The 19,157-nt window shown below is 47.4% G+C and overlaps 1 protein-coding gene across 3 annotated transcripts; it reads left to right on the top strand.

The window, feature by feature from the left end:
* The first annotated feature begins 81 nt into the window (after positions 1-81).
* Positions 82-17,675, top strand: PFKFB2 (6-phosphofructo-2-kinase/fructose-2,6-biphosphatase 2). Of its 3 annotated transcripts, none has more exons than XM_036398267.2 (16): positions 82-415; positions 1,094-1,219; positions 1,311-1,407; positions 1,721-1,787; positions 1,922-1,996; positions 2,115-2,171; positions 2,584-2,708; positions 3,679-3,886; positions 6,520-6,666; positions 7,819-7,923; positions 8,582-8,711; positions 10,599-10,661; positions 11,170-11,243; positions 12,571-12,762; positions 14,111-14,174; positions 15,566-17,675. In XM_036398267.2, the coding sequence occupies exons 1-15, from the start codon at positions 352-354 to the stop codon at positions 14,135-14,137; spliced, it is 1,557 nt and encodes a 518-aa protein (XP_036254160.1). In that variant the 5' UTR covers positions 82-351; the 3' UTR covers positions 14,138-14,174; positions 15,566-17,675. The 3 variants fall into 3 exon arrangements, with proteins under 3 accessions (XP_036254160.1, XP_036254162.1, XP_054373241.1); XM_054517266.1 differs by lacking the exon at positions 82-415 and adding an exon at positions 435-974; XM_036398269.2 differs by lacking the exons at positions 12,571-12,762; positions 14,111-14,174 and having other exon boundaries at positions 85-415.
* The last annotated feature ends 1,482 nt before the right edge of the window (positions 17,676-19,157 follow it).

Here is a 19,157-nt window from a genome sequence, read left to right as displayed (position 1 = left end):
CACCGCCCTTTCGGTCTTATTTGCATACTGCGCGCGGCTCTCCCTCCCTCCCGGTCTTATTTGCATACAGCACGCGGCTGTCCCGCCCTCCTGATTCATTTGCATACAGCGCACAGCTCTCCCTCCCTCCCGGTTAATTTCCATACAGCGAACGGTTGCCCCTCCCTCCCGGTCTCATTTGCATACAGCGCGCGCCCCCGCGCGCGTGACGTGGGCCGCTTTTCCCGCCCCTCCGCGCCCCTTTTCCCGCGTGTTCGGTCCCCGGTTTCCGTTCCCCGCTGCTCCGCCGTGCGCGAGCCCCGCCGCTCATTTGCATGCGATTTGCATGCGGCGGGGTGGCGGAGCGGAGCCATGTCGGCGGCGCCGCGGGGCTGCGGCGGGGCCCCGCGGGGTAGGGCCGGCGAGAAGCAGTGCTGTGAGTATCCCCGGCCCGGAAAGGAACGGAACCGGTACCGGGAGGGGGATAGGGCTGCGCCTTCGCCCCGAGCCTCGCGTCCGTCCCGCGCGGATCCCTGTCCCTGGCTGTCCCCTCCCGCCCGGATCCCATCCTGCTGCCTGTCCTGGCTGTCCCCTCCCGCCCGGATCCCATCCTGCTGCCTGTCCTGGCTGTCCCCTCCCGCCCGGATCCCATCCTGCTGCCTGCCCTGGCTGTCCCCTCCCTCGCTTCCCCTGTCCCCAACCTCCTGGATGCTGCTGCATCCATCCCCATCCCGAGCTTTTCGCCCCAAATCCGCCTCTCCGCGGGCGTTTTGGGAGCCTGCTCGGGCTGTTGGCCGAGAGAACGTGACCGTTTTGTTAAAAACATCTTTGGTTCGCCCTTGACGGCGCTGCCCGGGCGGTAAATGCTGTTAACACTGAAAGCCCCATTAGGCAGCGGCGCTGCCTCATGAGCGAGCACCTGGAGACCACAGAGCGGTCACAGCAGCTCATTAACGACAAGGACACAAGGCGAGCCCGTCCTGGGATGCTCGGAGGTGCTTGAACCACCGGGAGATGGGATAACGCTGTGCTGGGTTCTCGCTTTATGCTCTCCAGCGCCCCTGATGCTGTTTTGGGGTGGGTTTGGGGTTTTTTTTTGGTTTTTCTTTTGCAGCATGGGCTTCCTACATGACCAACTCCCCGACGCTGATCGTGATGATCGGGCTGCCTGCCAGGGGCAAGACCTACATGTCCAAAAAGCTCACCCGCTACCTCAACTGGATCGGGGTGCCCACCAAAGGTGGGTGTGTGTGTGTGGGGACACCCCTGCCCCGTGCTGGGACGTCCCTGCCAGTGGAATGCCCTCACCCTCCCCTCTCCCGTGTGTGAAGTGTTTAATTTAGGGGTGTATCGGCGTGAAGCAGTGAAGTCCTACAAGTCCTACGACTTCTTCAGGCACGACAACAAAGAGGCCATGGAAATCCGCAAGTGAGTCTCTGTCAGGGCTGGGGGCACTGGAGTTTTGGCAGGCTGTGGGTGTGAGGAGCAGAAAATAACCCAGAGTCCCTGGGGAAGGGAGAAGGAACAGCACAGCCTGTGCAGGGATCCTGCCAGGGACGGGCGTGTGGGTTTGGGGTGGCACAAAGCTCAGGGGCTGCAAGGGTCAGGTCACAGAGGAGGTGCCCCAAGAGTTTTGGGGCTCTTAGGACAGTGCAGGGCTGTGAGGGAGGTGTTTGAATCCCTCCCTTTGCTGTGGGAATGCTTTCCATCAGCTGTGACCATCCCTATTTCTGTCCTGCAGACGCTGTGCCCTGGTGGCTCTGGAAGATGTGAAGTCTTATCTCTTGGAGGAGTCTGGGCAAATAGCTGTAAGATCCTCTGCACTAAAAATAGTTTTACATCAGGGCAGTTCAAAGCTGCCTGAAGTGTTCAGGCACCTGATTTGGGGCTTAAAAGTCTTGAGATAAACTTTGCTCAGTGCTCCTTCCTCATTTTCTGCCAGGTGTTTGATGCGACCAACACGACTCGGGAGCGCCGGGACCTGATCTTAAACTTTGCTAAGGAAAATGCTTTCAAGGTAATGCTTCAATTGTGTGTGTGATTAATTGTGTGCTTAATTTGCAGTCACTGTGGCTCCCTGGCACAGGAGCTCTGGAGTTTTGGCTCTGAAATGTGCTCCCTTGCCTTTTTCCTAGGTGTTTTTCGTGGAGTCTGTCTGTGATGATCCAGAGGTCATCGCTGCCAATATCCTGGTGGGTGCTGCCCTTCCCAGGCTGGGCTGCTATGGGAGTTTGGGTGCTCAGTGCAAGGTCACGGGCTCAGGGAGCTCCTGGGGATCTCTGCAAACGCCTCCCTCTTGCCTTTCACCTGCCCAATAGGCAGCTGGGATTTGCAGGTTTATTAAAAGGCAGAGATGCCGTTATGTGAGAATGTGGAAATCAAGTGGAGCTGGGAATGGGTGACCTTGAAGCTGAGCTGGCGAGGGAGGGAGGGCAGAGCTCTGAGCCAGGGTGTCTGTCAGGGCCAACCACTTCAGTGCCTTAAGAGTCGCCCTTTGTTTCCTCTCCAGGAGCAGGTTTTTCCTCGGGGCAGTGTTAAACAATGTGGATTTGTCATCTTTTGTTCTCTCTTGAGTTTGCTTAACTCACTATGTCTATTGGGCAGGAGGTGAAAGTTTCCAGCCCTGACTACCCGGAGAGGCACAGGGAGAATGTGATGGATGATTTCCTGAAGAGGATTGAGTGCTACAAGGTCACCTACCAGCCCCTGGACCCGGATGCTTATGACAAGTAAGCAAATCCCTTGGCACATCGCTTTGTCCTTGGGCACAGGAGCTGCTTTGCTGTCAGGATGCTCCAACACCTCTGCCCTCCCCAGGTGTGGCTGTGTGCAGGTGAATCACAGGTCCCAAGTGAGATTTGAGGGGATTTTTCCCTGTGTGCTGCAGAATCACAGGATGGTTTGGGTTGGAAGGAATCTCAAAGCCCATCTCTAAGAGCCATGGGCAGGGACACCTCCCACTATCCCAGGCTGCTTCAAACCCTGTCCAACCTGGCCTTGGTCACTTCCAGGGATCCAGGGGTGCCCACCCAGGGCAGGATTTTTAAGCCCAGCAGTTCAGAGCCTGTCCTGCCTTTCCTAGAGGAGCAGTAGCTGGGTGACACCCACAGCTACTCCTGCCTCGTTTTTCAAACCACCCATGTGGGTGTTTTTATTTTATATCCACTCCAGAGATCTGTCCTTCATTAAAGTGATCAACGTGGGCCAGCGGTTCCTGGTGAACCAAGTGCAGGACTGGCACAGACATCTTTTGTGAAAAATCCTTTCCTTAGGATTTTTTCTCCTGAGAAGCTGAGAGGCCTCAGGAACAAAGTGTAAACAGTGATTATCTGCTGCTGTGGAATGCAACAGGTGCATCTGGGATTGGTCTCATGGGGTTGTTTCTAATTAATGGCCAATCACAGTCCAGCTGGCTTGGACTCTGTCCGAGACAGAAGCTTTTGTTATCATTCCTTCTTTTTCTATTCTTAGCCAGCCTTCTGATGAAATCCTTTCTTCTATTCTTTTAGTATAGTTTCAATATAATATATATCATAAAATAATAAATCAAGCCTTCTGAAACATGGAGTCAGATCCTCATCTCTTCCCTCATCCTGGGACCCTTACGAACACGGTCACACAGGACTGCATCCAGAGTAAAACTGTCTATTACTTCAAACAAACCACCACGTGGGTGTTTTTATTTTACATCCATTCCAGAGATCTGTCCTTCATTAAAGTGATCAACGTGGGCCAGCGGTTCCTGGTGAACAGAGTGCAGGATTACATCCAGAGTAAAATTGTCTATTACCTGATGAACATCCACGTCCAGCCACGCACCATCTACCTGTGCCGCCACGGCGAGAGCGAGTACAACCTCCTGGGCAGGATTGGAGGGGACTCTGGGCTGTCACCCCGGGGCAAACAGGTATGTGGGAGTCAGGGCTGATGCCCTGGAGTGGTTACCCTTAAGTTTTAGCTTTTGGGTTTCTTGGATTCTGTGCTGGCTCGGTGTGGGACTCTTGAGCTTTGTATGAAGTGTTGTCTCACAGACATTGCTTTATGAAAAATCCTTTCCTTAGGATTTTTTTCTCCTGAGAAGCTGAGAGGTCTCAGGAACAAAATGTAAACAATTATTATCTGCTGCTGTGGAATGCACCAGGTGCATCTGGGATTGGTCTCATGGGGTTGTTTCTAATTAATGGCCAATCACAGCCTAGCTGTCTCAGATTCTCTGGTCAGACACAGGATTTTGTTATTCATTCCATTCTTTTCCTTTGCTTGAAAGCCTTCTGATGAAATCCCTTCTTCTATTTTGTTAGTAGAGTTTTAATATAATATATATCATAAAATAATAAATCAGCCTTCTGGGACATGGAGTCAATATTCTCATCTCTTCCCTCATCCTGGGGCCCCTGTCAACACCACCATAAAGTGTTAGTAAGTTCTCTTCATAGAATCACAGAATCACCAGGTTGGAAGAGATCTTTAAGATCATTGAGTCCAACTCATCCCTAACACTCAGGCTCTGCTCCCAGCCTTACAAAACCCAGCTGGGAGGAGCACAGAACACAGGGACTTTGTCTGAACTGCCTTTGTTGGAGCACAGCTCTGTCCAGCAATCCATGTGCCATGCAGGGGCTGCTTGCAGCTCTCCTGGGGGGCTGCAGGCATGGAGAGGCCATGGGATCTGCTCCCAAATACAGGAAATCCTGCCTAGGGTCACTCTCCCTTCAATAAAATACCTTTCCTCCCCTCTTTTCCCACATCCAGTCTTGTTTTAAACACATAGGAATAGTGACTCCACCACCTCCCCAGGCAGCCATTCCAGAACTTGATTACTCTTTTCTGTAAAAAACTTTTTCCTAACATCCAACCTAAATTTCTCTTGGTGCAGCTTAAGACTGTGTTCTCTGGTTCTGTCAGTGCTGCCTGACACATTCAATTCCTTTAGAATTCCTGACCTTTTCTCAACACTTTTATCATCTATCATTTTCTGTCTAAAGCAGCATCTCTTTCATATTCTGTCCTAATCACTGCAGAATCATCTACGTTGGCTTTCACTACACATGCATCACCTTTTCACTCTTTACAAATTATTGCAGCAAGTTCCTCTTCCTGGGCCAGGCTGATCCCCCAGCATTCCTTTCTGAAGCCTTACCTAACTTACACTTTCAAAATAAGACTCAACTGAAAAATACAGTCCAACAGAATCAGAAAATGCTCCAAAGTACAGTTGTAAAAGCAAAACAGAAATATTGGAAATGATAACACTAGAACATAAGTAATACTTTATTGAAAATATATTCTGATATAAACTATATCTAGTTTTCAAACAGGGTAGTTAGACAAAAGAATCCTTTTCCAGCTGGAGAATCAAGGACCAAAAAGCACAAACAATGGTGAATTGAGGGGAGCAGACCAGGGGGTGGGGACTTGATGACCTGAAGCTGTAACTGGACAATTAACCCCAATATGGAAATGGACCAAAAACTTACATGGGACCCATCTTGGATCCATCCTGGGTGTAGCCCTGGCCAGGCTCTTGTATCCTTTAAAGGCTTTTCAATAATTACCTGATTTATTCTTTTAGCTCTGTCCAGTCTCTGTTCCAGATCAGCCTCTCTAAGCATCACAGGGGCTGGACAAGACTAAGAGAATAAGAGTAGGTATTTATTAAAGGCCCTCAATAGATACACCTTGGGCACTCAGAAGAGGCTGCACCCAACATAAGTGATGGTCATGAGTTTCTCAGACTAAAATAAGTCTGGTCCATTTGCATATCAGGGGTTAATTCTGCAATTCCAGCTCCAGGTAATGAAGTCAGATACCCCCAGTTCCTCTCCCTCATTCACTTTTGTTCACCCTTTTCTCCTTGAGTTCCAAGCCCAGAGGGATTGTTTTGCCTGGCCAAAATGTGAAGATGGTAGTTAACCCTTTATATGGAGTTTAGAGTTAGGCACTAATGCAGTACAGCATTGAAAATGATAAAGGTTAAAATAAATTATAAAGGTTAAAATCTGAAGGCATCAGGGCTCCACAGCCCCCAAAGATGCTCAGAGCAGCTGCAGCTTCCCCTGCCCCTTCAATGCCTTAGGATTTTAGCTTTTTTGTATTTAATATATTTGTAACCCTGCAGTTCTTTAGTGTATAACTCTAAACTCCATATCCAGTGTGAGCTGCTGCTTTCCCATTTTGGGCAGACACAGCAATTCCTCTCCAGGCCTGGCAATCAGGGACACTTCCCTGCCTCAGGCCCTGAGAGATGGAAACAAAAGTGAGTTGTGGGGAGCAAATTACTTCATTACCTGAAGCTGTAATTGGCAGATTAACCTCCAACATGCAAATGGCCCAGACTTACAAAAGTGTGAAAACCTGTGACCCATGGTCCATTTTGGGGTGTAGCCCTTGGGGGGATTTTTCTGCCCTAAATACACCTGAATATTTATATTCAATAAACATACCTGCTTTTTATTCCCTTAATTTAGTCTGGCCTGTGTTTTTAGGGAGCCCAAAAAGGCATCACCCTCCTCCTAACCTCCCTGGAGCTTTTCTCTCCAGTTTTCCCAGGCTCTGAAGAAGTTCATTGAGGAGCAGGAGATTGTGGACCTGAAGGTGTGGACGAGCCAGCTGAAGAGGACAATCCAGACTGCAGAGTGCCTGGGGGTGCTCTATGAGCAGTGGAAGATCCTCAACGAGATTGATGCTGTGAGTGAGAGGCTGCTTAAAAACCTCAGCTTTTCTAGGTGGGGAATAATGTTTAAAGCCAAATTATTCACCATAAACCCAGCTGATATTTGTTGGAACCCTGGATGGTGAGAATTTTCAATTTTCTGTGCAGAGCACTGCATTTGACCTGTGGAGAAGGTTTCCAAAATTGATGAATAGCACTGGGATTATGGGTGTGGAGTTGGTTAGAAGTGTGTGATATCACAGGGTGGAAAACTTGGAGTTTGGGGTTTTAGAATATAGTAACAAAGATGAAGCAAGATGGAGATTTTAGGGCAGAGACAGGTTGTACTTCTTCACCTTCTTCTTCTTCACCTTCTTCTTCTTCTTCTCCATGGGTTTGGGTGGTATTTTATAATTAAACAGCCAAGTCCACACTGAGGGCTTCAAGAGATCAGTGCTTGGGTTAAAAAGAAAAATAATCTAGGGTATAATTTCCTAATTAAATAGTTTAGCCTTAAAAAACCATATAACAAAAAATCATTTACCAATATGTACCTTACTAATAAAAGACTACAGAACTCATTGCTCTGAGGCTGTAGCACTAATAAGAAGCAATAAACATCTAAGTCTAAACATCTCAAGTGCCTTCAATCTTAACCCCAACAAAAGCAGAAAAAACCAACAAAACCCCACAATTTCTGTTGATTTATAGCCATGTTTTTGTGTCATGGACCTCAGCCTTCCAGGATGGGGTTTGGGGTGGTTTTTAGAGGGCTGAGAGTGTTGAGAGCTGCCAGGTCTTGCTGGGGATATTCCAGGTGGTGTGGAGGAGGAAAAGAACACTGAACATCCCAGACATCTGTCACACCCTCCTGCCTGGGCAAAGGTTGCTGCTCCCACTCTGATTCTCTCAGGAAATTGCAGGGTGGTTGCTGGGGAAGTGATGGCTCATTTTTCATCCCTGGCAAACACCAGGGATGCAATCTTTTTTTGGTTTTGAGATAAAACCAAAGCCCAGCCTCTTCAAACCAGCCTGGCACCCACGCTGGGGGCAGGGCTGGGTCACTTGCAGCACCCAAAATTTCCATGCCAAAAAGGGATCTTGACCTCAGCCTCTGCTTTTCCTCCCCTCCCTGCTGGCCCTCTGATGAAATGAGGTTTGTGGTAAGCAGTTTCTCCTTCCCTCAGGGGGTCTGTGAAGAAATGACCTATGCAGAAATTGAAGCCAAGTATCCAGAGGAATTTGCCATGAGGGATCAGGAGAAATATCTTTATCGTTATCCTGGAGGGGAGGTGAGGAGCCTAAAAAACAACAACAACAACAACACACAGTGCAGTGAAACAAACATTTATGTGGGGGGTTGGACTTAAAACTGACTCAATTTGAAGTTATTCTGCCAATATTTCTATGCAAAATTGCAAATTTTCATCCTAATGAAAACATTAGGATCCCCAGTTCTCTTTTGGGGGAAATGTTTCTTGATTTCCCTCACTGGGGTGTGCAGATGATGCTTTTCAATCCATTAATTTGGCCACTTGCTGGGTGCTGCCCTCAGACGCCATCAAGGGGGTTCTGCATCCCAGAATTGTCACTGAGAAACCACCTGGGAAACAAAATTATCATGGGTGTGGCCTGGAGTCACTTCTGGCTTTACTCACAACCTGTTTAAATGAATCATTTACTATTTTATTTGGTTTTTTCCCTGACTGCACTCATTGACTTCCCAGTAATCTGAGCCCTCCCACGGTCTGAGGCTTCTGACACTGAATTTCACTTTCTGCTGTTGCCTTTTTTGGTTTTTTTTTACTATTTTGACCCCACTCCCCATAACCTCCTTGAACTTTCTGCTGCTTTAACTGATATTTCCCTGAATGTGACTGTGTTAATTGCCACCTCTGTTTAACCCTGTGTTTACACAACCCCTTGACCAATTCCTGTTTGGTTTTCCAGTCCTACCAGGACTTGGTGCAGCGCCTGGAGCCAGTAATTATGGAGCTGGAAAGGCAAGGAAATGTCCTGGTTATCTCCCACCAGGCAGTTATGAGGTGCCTCCTGGCTTATTTTCTTGACAAGAGTGCAGGTACAAAAATAAAGGGATGGCTCCTCTCCCTGCTTCCCCTCATGGGGTTTTTGAGAGGGTGGTTTGGAATGACTGGGTGGATTTTTATTTTATTTTTATTTTTATTTTTATTTTTATTTTTTTATTATTTTTATTTTATTTTATTTTATTTTTATTTTATTTTTATTTTATTTTTTTCTTTTTCTTTTTCTTTTTATTTTATTATTTTTTTCATTTTATTTTTATTTTATTTTATTTTTATTTTATTTTTATTTTATTTTTATTTTATTTTTATTTTTATTTTATTTTTATTTTATTTTTATTTTATTTTTATTTTATTTTTATTTTATTTTTATTTTATTTTATTTTATTTTTATTTTTTGTTTTTATTTTTTTTTTATTTTATTTTCATTTTATTTTTATTTTATTTTCATTTTATTTTCATTCTTATTTTTATTTTATTTTAATTTTTTTTTTTTAACTAGGCAGGGTTTTTTAACAAGCTGTTTAAAAAAGGAGGAAAGGAAAGGTTTCAGCAGTGCTTTAACCCTTGCACTGCAGCAGTGCAAGGAGCTCTCCAGGGATGTGCTGCTGTTGTGCTGCCCAGGTGTTGTTCCTGGAGCTGTTTTCAGCAGCAGTGCTTACAGAATGTGTAAGGGACTGGTTTTTAATGTAAAAAAAAAATTAAAAAGTCATCATTTTCTGATGAATTAAAGAGCCTCAGTGGCCTGGCAGGGGTGGCAGGAGTGCTCCACCCCAGGGCAATGCTGGTTTCTTGCACAGCACACACACCTGGAAGGTTCCAGTGTCCTGCAAGCTCCAGTGAGTGGCACTAGAGCTTCATAAAACTTTTAATGATTAATAAACTTCTAAAAAACTTCATAAACTTTTAAATACAGCTCTGAATGAATCTCCTGTGGGCCTGTGGCAGCTCTTGCTGAGGTGCTTTCCCAGCCATGTGCCACTGGAGAGGTTTCCTCTGGCCGGCCCTGAGCACCGGAAATGGAATTATGGAATTATTTGGGTTGGAAAAGCCCTTTTAGAGGGTGGGATCCAACCCCTAACCCAGCACTGCCCAGAGCCCTGAGCCACCCTGGCCTCCACTCTCATTTCCAGCTCCTGTATTTTGATTTTCTGTGTGTCACTGCTGTCCTGAGTGCCTGTCTGGGTGCCATCCACAGGCTGCCATCCCCAGCACAATTCCCATTCAATCCTGGAATGGTTTGGGTTAAAAAGACCCTTAAAATGGTTTAATCTGGGTGCCATCCACAGGCTGCCATCCCCAGCCCAATTCCCATTCAACCCTGGAATGGTTTGGGTTAAAAAGACCCTAAAAAGGGTTTAATCTGGGTGCCATCTACAGGCTGCCATCCCCAGCACAATTCCCATTCAACCCTGGAATGGTTTGGGTAAAAGGACCCTAAAAAGGGTTTAATCTGGGTGCCATCTACAGGCTTATTCCCAGGACAATTCCCATTCAATCCTGGAATGGTTTGGGTTAAAAAGACCCTTAAAATGGTTTAATCTGGGTGCCATCCACAGGCTGCCATCCCCAGCACAATTCCCATTCAATCCTGGAATGGTTTGGGTTAAAAAGACCCTTAAAAGGGTTTAATCTGGATCCCATCCATAGGCTCTCACTCCCAGGACAATTCCCATTCAACCCTGGAATGGTTTGGGTTAAAAAGACCCTTAAAACGGTTTAGTCTGGGTGCCATCCACAGGCTCTCATCCCCTGCACAATTCCCATTCAATCCTGGAATGGTTTGGGTTAAAAGAACCCTTAAAGGGGTTTGGTCCAACCCCTCTGTGGTGGGCAGGGACATCCCAGTGCTGCTGTGGGGCTGGGGAGGGGACAGGGGGGCTGTGGCATCCCAGGTGACCCCAGAACCCCTTTTTGTGCCCTAGATGAGCTGCCCTACCTGCGCTGCCCCCTCCACACCATTTTCAAGCTCACACCCGTTGCCTATGGTAAATAACTGCTTTATTTTCATTTTTAATTTGAGTTCCTCTCCTGGTTTGTGTGTGGGGATGCTGTGGGCAGGTTTGGGTCCATGTGTGGCAGCACCTGGCCGTGCTCTAGAAGCTTCTGGTAATACATAAAGAGGTTATTTCCTGGTTAATATACAAAAAGTTAAAATAGAAAAGGGATCTGGAGGGGTGGGGAGCAGATGTGGAGGTGCAGGATCTTCTCCCCTGGCCTCTCTTTTAATGAATTGGATTTTCCCTGTGGGTGAGGAAGGCTGTGCCTCCAAACTTGGGGTGCAGTCAGTTCAAATTGGCTTTTCTGCGCAGCCCAAACAACTCAGGGCTGTGCTCTCACACTTGAAAACCACCAAGTGTAAAATTCTGTTTGTGGGGTGAACTGTGGATTTGCGAGCTGGGGTATTTTTATAAATAAGATATTTACTCCTCTTCATTCTCCCTGCTGTGTTTTTAATAAATTACTCACATAAACCTCTCTTTCTCTTGGGTGAAGGCTGCAAAGTGGAGACAATTACCATGGATGTGGAAGCAGTGAACACCCACCGCGAAAAGCCCTCCCTGAACTCAGTAAGTTTTGCTGCGCCCCTCTGGCTCCACCTTTTCCAAAACAAGCCACAAACCCTCTTAAGCACTTGCTAGAACTGCCTGCTGCCTTTCAGGGAGCAGAAGGATTCTCTTCAGAAGTAACCCCCAAAAGCAGAATTAATTTTAAGGTGCTTCCCAGGCCAGGGGGGATATTTTTCAGAGCTGTTGTAGGGAGCAGAAATGGGCAAATTTAGGGCATAAGATTTTAAACTCCAGGTTTTGTTCTCAGTTTTCAGTGCAGTGTTTGTTGCTGATGTTTATGGGTAATTTCAAAAAGACTTGGCAAAAGGGTTAAAGTGGATTTTTTCTCCTTGTCTTGATGAGTTTTCTCTTTCTGAAATCGTCTCTCTGCTGTTATTTAAATTACTGTTGCCATTGTTTAAGTTGCTATTTAAATCCACCTTGTAACCACCTCAAAAATCTGGGGGAGCTGCTGATCTCTGAGGGCCTTGACTTTGCAAACCCTGTTTTCCAAAGGGACTGTAAGGAAAGCCTCAGTGATTGCCTCTAATTAATTCCCCCAATTAGAGAGCACAAACCAGCTCTGCTGGCTCACAGGAACTCTGAATGCATCTGATTTTAGGTTTTATCCGTTCAGGCTTTTTGTTGTAATTTATGAAGATCCCTTGGGCTGGGATCTGGTTATTCTTTTGTGCTGAGGGCCTGGGGAAATTGGGAACCTGCAGCTGGGCCTGGAGGCTCTGTGGAGCTGTCAAATGCCAAACTGAGGACATGGGGCATGATTTGTGTGGATCCTCGTGGTTTCCAGCATATCCCTGCTCACAGGGGGTTGGATTAATGATGTTTAAAGGTTCTTCCAACCCAAACCACTCTGGGATTTATCACTTTTCCAGCTTCTCTGTGACCCCTGCATGGAAATCATTGCTGCCCACTTGGAGGCTGCTTCTGTTCTTTGCTTTGCTTGGGTAACACAGCTGCTTTGGGGCAGAAGAAACAAGAAGAAGGGAGAGTTTTCTGTTTGCTTATTTTTTTCACTTAAATTCTTCGTGCAGAGAGAAAGAAAAACAAACAAAAAAAACCAAAAAAAAACAAACCCAAAAAAAAAACCAACACCACCCAAACAGAGCCACCTAAGCAAAACAAAGGTCCCAAAGGGAAGTAAAACTGCTGAAAAATCACTTTCCAGTTGTCTCCAAGCTGGATGAAGTTGTTTCCCAGGCTGCTGCAGACTGGGGAAGGCCCAGCCCGGTGCGGGGTCACTCAGGGTGGGGTGCTGGAGGTGTGGGACGTGGCTTTAAACTCTGGTTCCCCCTTTTCATTCCTGGTGATTCCCTCTGTGTGGGATCAGCACGAGCTCCCCAGCAGGCAGAGCCCTGTGAGGATGAGGAGGAACAGCTTTACCCCGCGGGCCAGCGCCGACACCGTAAAGCGCCCGCGGCACCACAGCCTGGGCAGCAAACCCCTCCATCTGCTGGGGCCTCTCCCATCCCTGGAAGCTCGAGAAGGGGCTGAGCAGCCACAGCTGGAAGTCACTGTCCAGGTGCTACCATCCCTCTGCTCCCCTCCTCGCCATTGCCCCGGGTCCTGCCCGAAATCCAGACCCAGGATCTTGAGCAGGGTCTCTGTTTCTGCATGGAAATGATCCAGGCTTGGTTGGATTAAGGAGAAAAAAACAAAACAAACTGGAAAACCCCTTCAAAACCAACCCCAAAACATCAAAATCCCCCTATCCAACTGGAATTGTGGTGCCAGTCTTTCAGAGTCAGGCTCCACGCAGGCAGGTTTCCATCAGTGCCGTGGGGTTTTGCCAGGGGGGCTCTCCCATGCCTGGAAGCTCGAGGAGGGGCTGAGCAGCCACAGCTGGAAGTCACTGTCCAGGTGGTGACATCTGGATACCATCTGGGTACCATCCCTCTGCTCCCCTCCTCACCATTGCCCGGGGTCCTCTGTTGAATTTGCAGGCAACCCCAGCAAGGGAAGAGATGAGAATCTTGACTCCATGTTTCAGAAGGCTGATTTATTATATTATTTTATATTATATATAAATATATTATATATATATATATATATATATATATAATTTTATATTATATATATTCATATATATATTATATTAAAAGAAAATTATATAACAAAACTACACTAAAGAATAGAAGAAGGGATTTCATCAGAAGGCTTGAAAGGAAAGGAATGGAATGATAATAAAATCTTGTGACTGACCAGAGACTGAGCCAGCTGGACTGTGATTGGCCATTAATTAGAAACAACCCCATGAGACCAATCCCAGATGCACCTGTTGCATTCCACAGCAGCAGATAACCATTGGTTGCATTTAGTTTCTGAGGCCTCTCAGCTTCTCAGCAGAAAAGATCCTAGCAAGAGGATTTTTCATAAAATATGTCCATGACAGTCCTCTCCAAAGTCCAGACCCTGCCCAGGATCTTGAGCAGGGTCTCTGTTTCTGCATGGAAATATCCAACCTGGACTGGATTAAGGAAAAAAAAAAAACAAACAATTAAAAACCCCTTCAAACCAACCCCAAAACATCCAAACCCCCTATCCAACTGGAATTGTGGTGCCAGTCTTTCAGACTCAGGCTCCATCAGTGCCACAGGGTTTTGGCAGGGCGTTTAATTCTGGATAGGATTTTGCTTCTGGGCTAAAACCTGATTGGAAAAGTTAAAAACACCCTCTTTGTCCCAGTTTTTTATGCAGCCAAGTGCTGTCCCTGCCTTCTGTCACCTCCTGCTGCAACACAACCCTGCCCTGGGCTAACAGGAAATTTTGGGGCTGTTTCACTCCTCCCTCATTTGCTTTGCTGCTTTTCCTATTTCAGTCTCTTTAAGATGCACTATGAGCCCTGCTGTGCTTCTCTGTTTCCTTTGCAGCCTCCAGAGGGAAATGCTTGCCTCTGAGTACCACTGCAAGCAGCTTGGGTGTGCTCTCTTTGGGGTTAGTAAGTTGGATTTCTCTTGATTCCTGTTGCATGGAAACCACTCTGGGCAAAGACAAACCCATGGAGCAGAGGGAATCTTGTGCTGGATAAAACCTGAGATTCTGGGGGACCTCAGTGGGGGCTGAGCCTGCTGATCCAGGGGCTCCAACTGGGCTTGTGCTTGTGCTGGCTGCTGGAAATTGTGGTTTTAGCCCAGCTTGCTCCATCCCTGGAGCAGGACATGGGGTGGCTCATGGTGCTGAGCAGGGCAGGGTCCCAGGACAGGGTGTGGTGACATTGCTGCTCACAGGGATTTTGTAGGAGTCACTGGATTGCGGATTTACCTTTGATTTTCACTGTCTGAGCGTGTTCCTGGTGTCTGTTGGGCCCTGAGTGAGGCAGAGGAAGGAGTTTTGTCAAAGCTCTAAGTATTTATTGTGGTTAATTTGCAAGGTGGTCACTGTGATGGTTCTTGGGTGGTTCTGGCAGTGTCATTCCCCATGGAGAAGGTAAATAAAAGTGAGAAACCAACCTGCCTCCTTCCTCCTGAGCTTCTTCACCTCTCTGAGCTTGTGTGGGCTCAGGCTGAGATGGGAGAACCCTTCAGGGGGGCTTGGCAGGAGGCTGAAGTGTCACTACAGGACACAGAGCAACACAAGGGCACACACTGCTGCTCTCAAGGTGAAGAAAAGGGAAGTTTATTTTTCTTTTGACTCCAACATTTATAGATTTCCAAAAGTGACCCTGGATTGGAGGGTGACAGTACCACCTCTCCAATGACAAACCAGCAGCCCATCAAATTTGTCCTCCTCCATAAAAGAATGCAAAACAATCAGTTATTCACAGAAAGCGTGTGAGAAAGTTTGCTACAAGAATGTAAACATCAGAAGGCTTAGAAAATCTTAAAAAGTCAGGGCAACATGGAAGGGTGATGTAAAGAATGAAAGAGGTCTTTGTGTGTCAGACAATGCCTTTTCCTGACTTAGAGATGAGGCAACTGAGAGGTGTTTAAAAACTTTTATTCCATTTTCAGTCTCATTTGAAGGGTGAGACAATACAGGTGCTATAATTCACACTATCACCATCAAAAGCCAATTATTTCCTAATTACAATACATTCTCAGTGTTTCTTGGCCTATCAGCTTTTTGCCACACCATTCTCTAAATGCCTTAAAGCCAAAAATCTAAAACTACCCCTCGTGGGTCCCATCACACACATTTCCCATATTTTCGTGCTTGGATGGAGCAAATCCTTGGATGGAAGGGATGAAGCAAATCCTCAAGGGGTTCCTGCCCTGGGCAGCGGCTCCATGGAGCTGGACTCACCTCTCCATGAGCTGAGCTGCCTCCTGCTTTACCCCCTCCTGCCTTCCTTGCTGTGACCTCTCCTGTTTATCTTTTCCCTGCAGAAAATGGCCACTTTAGGAGTGTAGGAGTTCCTGCTTTCCCCTTGGGTCCAGCTGGGAATTCCAGCACCAGGAGGAGCCGGGACTGGAGCATCCCTGGGGTACCGTGAGCCACCCTGGCCAGTACTTGCCTTGAACTGTGATTTTAGAGCCTGTCTGTGTCTTTTTTTCTTTCCAAATGCTGCAATGTCTGTCCATGGGGCTGGAGAAGATTTCCTGTGGAGATTTTCCAAGCTGCTTTTAGTGCTCCTAAGCCAACACATCCCTGGGTGTTGAAATTGTGTCCCACGCCTTTCCTCCTGGCCAGGAGCCAAAATTAACCAGAGTGGGAGGACAAAATAATCATGTTTTCACTCGCTGAGGCAGCTTTTCTTTGGAAAAGGCATTTCCAGGCCAAATTCCCGAGGTTTTAGTTCTCCATTTCCAAGTTATTTCCAAGTTCAACCTCAATTTTTTCCTGGTTTTCAGCCATCCAGGGAGCTCCAGGTAGGGTTTGACTTTCCCTCCTTGAGTGCTGGTGTGAATCCCCCCTATCTGAGCCAGTTCCTTTTTGTCTGGATGCTTGTTCCAGGCTTTTTCTTGCATGTGACACCCAGATCAGCACATCCATCCCCAGGGCTGCCTCCTGTGAGGGACAGATGGGATAAACCCTCCTGCCCCTCTCTGGGAGCAGCACAGCTCCCAGTGCTTTAAATCCCATCTCAAGCCCTATTTTAGCTTCTCCTCCCTACCTAAACTCCATCCTCTCACTCATTTTTTCCTGCATTTTGGGGGTGTTTTTATCCATTTACCCCAGAAAATGGGAGCGTGGCTGGGACCAGCAGGGCTCCTGGGCAGGGTTTGCAGGAAGCACAAGGTTTTTTACCAGTTTTCTTTATTTTACATCAAATTTTAGGCCCAACAACAAGCTTTTAACTTGCCTCTGAATAAGCTGTGAATGTTCCCAATGCTGCCTTTCATAGTTTTAAGCTGTTGCAGAGTTTGGAGCACAGGTGGTGCAGCTCTGTGTGGCCGTGTTTTAACTTAAATCCTTCCCTTAAATCCCCACCAAACCCCAAATTTTCAGTTCTCTCCCACAAGTCTTGACTTGCATTTTGCCAAACTCCATTTTACCCCACTCCAGCTGTTCTTGCAATAAGGGCAGGACCCTCAGGTTGGGTGAAGAAAGGAACATTTGGGTCCAGAGCAGGAGGCTGTTCTGGACCTGCTGTTCCCAGGTGACTCCAGGATTTATCTGAGCAATTCTGGGCCCCAGAAGTTGCTTATTTTAAATGTGTAAATAAATGTTGGATATACCTACAGCAGGGAAAATATGCCCTGGCTGTGGAGGAGCTCAGCAACCCCAGAGCTTGAGGCTTAACCTGGGCATTTTGAGCTCAAACTTGGTTGTTTTAAACACTCCCAGAGTTGTAATTTGATAAAACTGAGATAGAGAGGACCAAGGCACAAATCTGGACCCCTCAGGATTTCTGAGGAGCAGAAGAACGTGTTGATCTAAAGCAGTTGTGCCACAGAGGGGTGAGATTTGCTGGTGAGAAATTGAGTTTTTATTCGTTTTTCTCCTCAGGGTTTTCCCCCCCAGGTCTGGTTTTGGGTTTTAAATGTTTTTATGCTTAGAAATAAACCAGGAAAAAAAAAAAAAAAGAAAAAAAAAGAAAGAAATGTTGAAGGAAGAGATTTAGAGCCTGTCCATGGCAGTCCTGACTGTCACACTCCAAAGTGCTCTGAACGCACAAACCCGTCCTTGTCAGGCTGGCTGCTCTGACCAAACCCCTCCTGCTCTGGAAAAAGGAGTGGAAAATGTACTGTAGGATGTTTACACACAAAAATGCTGGGATAACTTGCTGAAGAGTTCAGGATGTTCATATCACTGAGCAGTAAATGATTGTAAGGAGACGAAAAAGAAAAAATCTATATTTTTACCTGCTGGGATTTGTGAATGTCGCTGTTGATTTGTTGTTGGTGGTCGTGACTTTTTTTTTAAAATCACTGCTGAAAATCTGGTGTTTTGCAGTTTGGGTCAATGGCTCCTTTTGGGGCTGTGGGGTGGAATTTCATCTTTCTCTGCAGTGTTTGTGCCTCAGTGCTTTAATTAAAGCTTTTTCCTCCTGCATTTTTAGCCTTGGAATGGTTTAAAGCAAACATACCCGGAGCAGAGCAGCAGATTTGGGAGCAGATCATTGCCCTGAGGGGCTGCAGGGCTGGGGTGATGCCAGTGGGCATTTCCTGGCAGCTCCCTGTGCCAGGGATTACCTTGAAACCACCTGATTTCCCTTGGCACCGGGCGTGCAAACACCCCAGAACAAACAGACCTTGCACAACGAGGTTTTTTGAGATGTTTTTTGGTGGAACAGCTCAGCAGGAGCTCCTGCTGTCAGTGGGATCAGTGCCGTGGGCTGGGCAGGTGGAGGTGGGTGTGGAGGTGCATTTGGAGGTGTGGAGGTGCATTTGGAGGTGTGGAGGTGCATTTGGAGGTGTGGAGGTAGATTTGGAGGTGTGAATGTGAGCCTGGCACCTTCCTGAGCATTTCCCCAGGACTGGGGGGGTTTTGTGACCCCCTGATTTTCTGTGCCTCTGTTTCAAGCAGCACAGGTGGAGCTGGCTGCTGTCACCTTCAGTGGGACCTGCCTGCTCCTGTGTGTCACTGCAGAGAAAAAGGAGCACTTGGGCTAAAAAACTGCCCCATCTCTGGGAGAATCTGCAAAATGGGGGAAAAGAGTTCAAGCCAGCCTGGCTGGCTGCTCTGTGTACACTGGCTGTGACCTCAGAGCTGCCACCTCTGCCAGGTGTCCCCTTCCCGGCAGCTTGGGTGGGTGACACTGAAACCCAGCCTGGCTCGGCTGCCACGGAGCAGCTGAGGGAGGGGAGGCACCTGCACCAGCCTGGCCAGGGCCACCTGCCCTGGGGGTGTCCCCAGGGCTCACCCTGTGCCCCTCTGAGGGTGAGCAGTGCCAGTGCCACCCCTGCTGTCCCCTGCTCTGCTTGCACTGCAGCTCTGCCTGGAGTGTTTGGTCAGAGGGATCTCACCCAGCTGTGACCTTTCCTGTTCTGCTGCCTTCTAAGTGTTTGGTTTTTTATAGGTTTAAAAGCTGCAGTGTCTGTCAGCTCGTGCTGTGTGTTGTGTGCTCTGTGCACTTGAGCATAAATATCTGTCAGTGTTTATTTACAATAAAGAGACTTAAAAAAACACAGATAATGTCCTCTGTTCTTTTCCATTGTTTGCTCTACCTCTCCACTGGGTGCTGGTTTTCTGAGGAGCTCAGGGAGTCTCTGGGATGTGTTTGGAGGAAGAGAGGCTGCAGGGGTGGGCAGGTGTCCTCTGGTTTGGGAATCTGAGTTGAAAATGGGGGCTCTTAAACCCTACTGGTGTTCCCCTTGTCTTCTCACCTTTAAGGGTGTTTTTCCTGGAGGTCAGGATCCCAGGGTTTCCATGGAACTGAGCTTGGTGCTTTCCAAGCAAACCATTCTGGAATTCTCTGTGTGTTCTGCTCCGAGCAATGCTCCCGGTGCCCTCCTGGGCTGCTGAGCTCCAGCTGGAGCTGCTCCCATGGAGAAACCCCTTTTGGAATGCTCTCTGAAACCCCTTTTGGAATGG

The sequence above is a fragment of the Molothrus ater genome, chromosome 25 (assembly GCF_012460135.2).
Source record: "Molothrus ater isolate BHLD 08-10-18 breed brown headed cowbird chromosome 25, BPBGC_Mater_1.1, whole genome shotgun sequence".
NCBI lineage: Eukaryota > Metazoa > Chordata > Aves > Passeriformes > Icteridae > Molothrus > Molothrus ater.
Note: the sequence above shows the minus strand (reverse complement) of the source record. Positions and strands in the feature narration are given on the sequence as shown.

Bases quoted from the DNA above. Each gene is read 5' to 3' on its own strand.
- PFKFB2 (XM_054517266.1), top strand. From the start codon at position 887: ATGAGCGAGCACCTGGAGACCACAGAGCGGTCACAGCAGCTCATTAAC. The intron at 1,220-1,310 runs GTGGGTGTGTGT...CCGTGTGTGAAG, and splicing joins GATCGGGGTGCCCACCAAAG to TGTTTAATTTAGGGGTGTAT. The intron at 3,887-6,519 runs GTATGTGGGAGT...TTTTCTCTCCAG, and splicing joins TGTCACCCCGGGGCAAACAG to TTTTCCCAGGCTCTGAAGAA.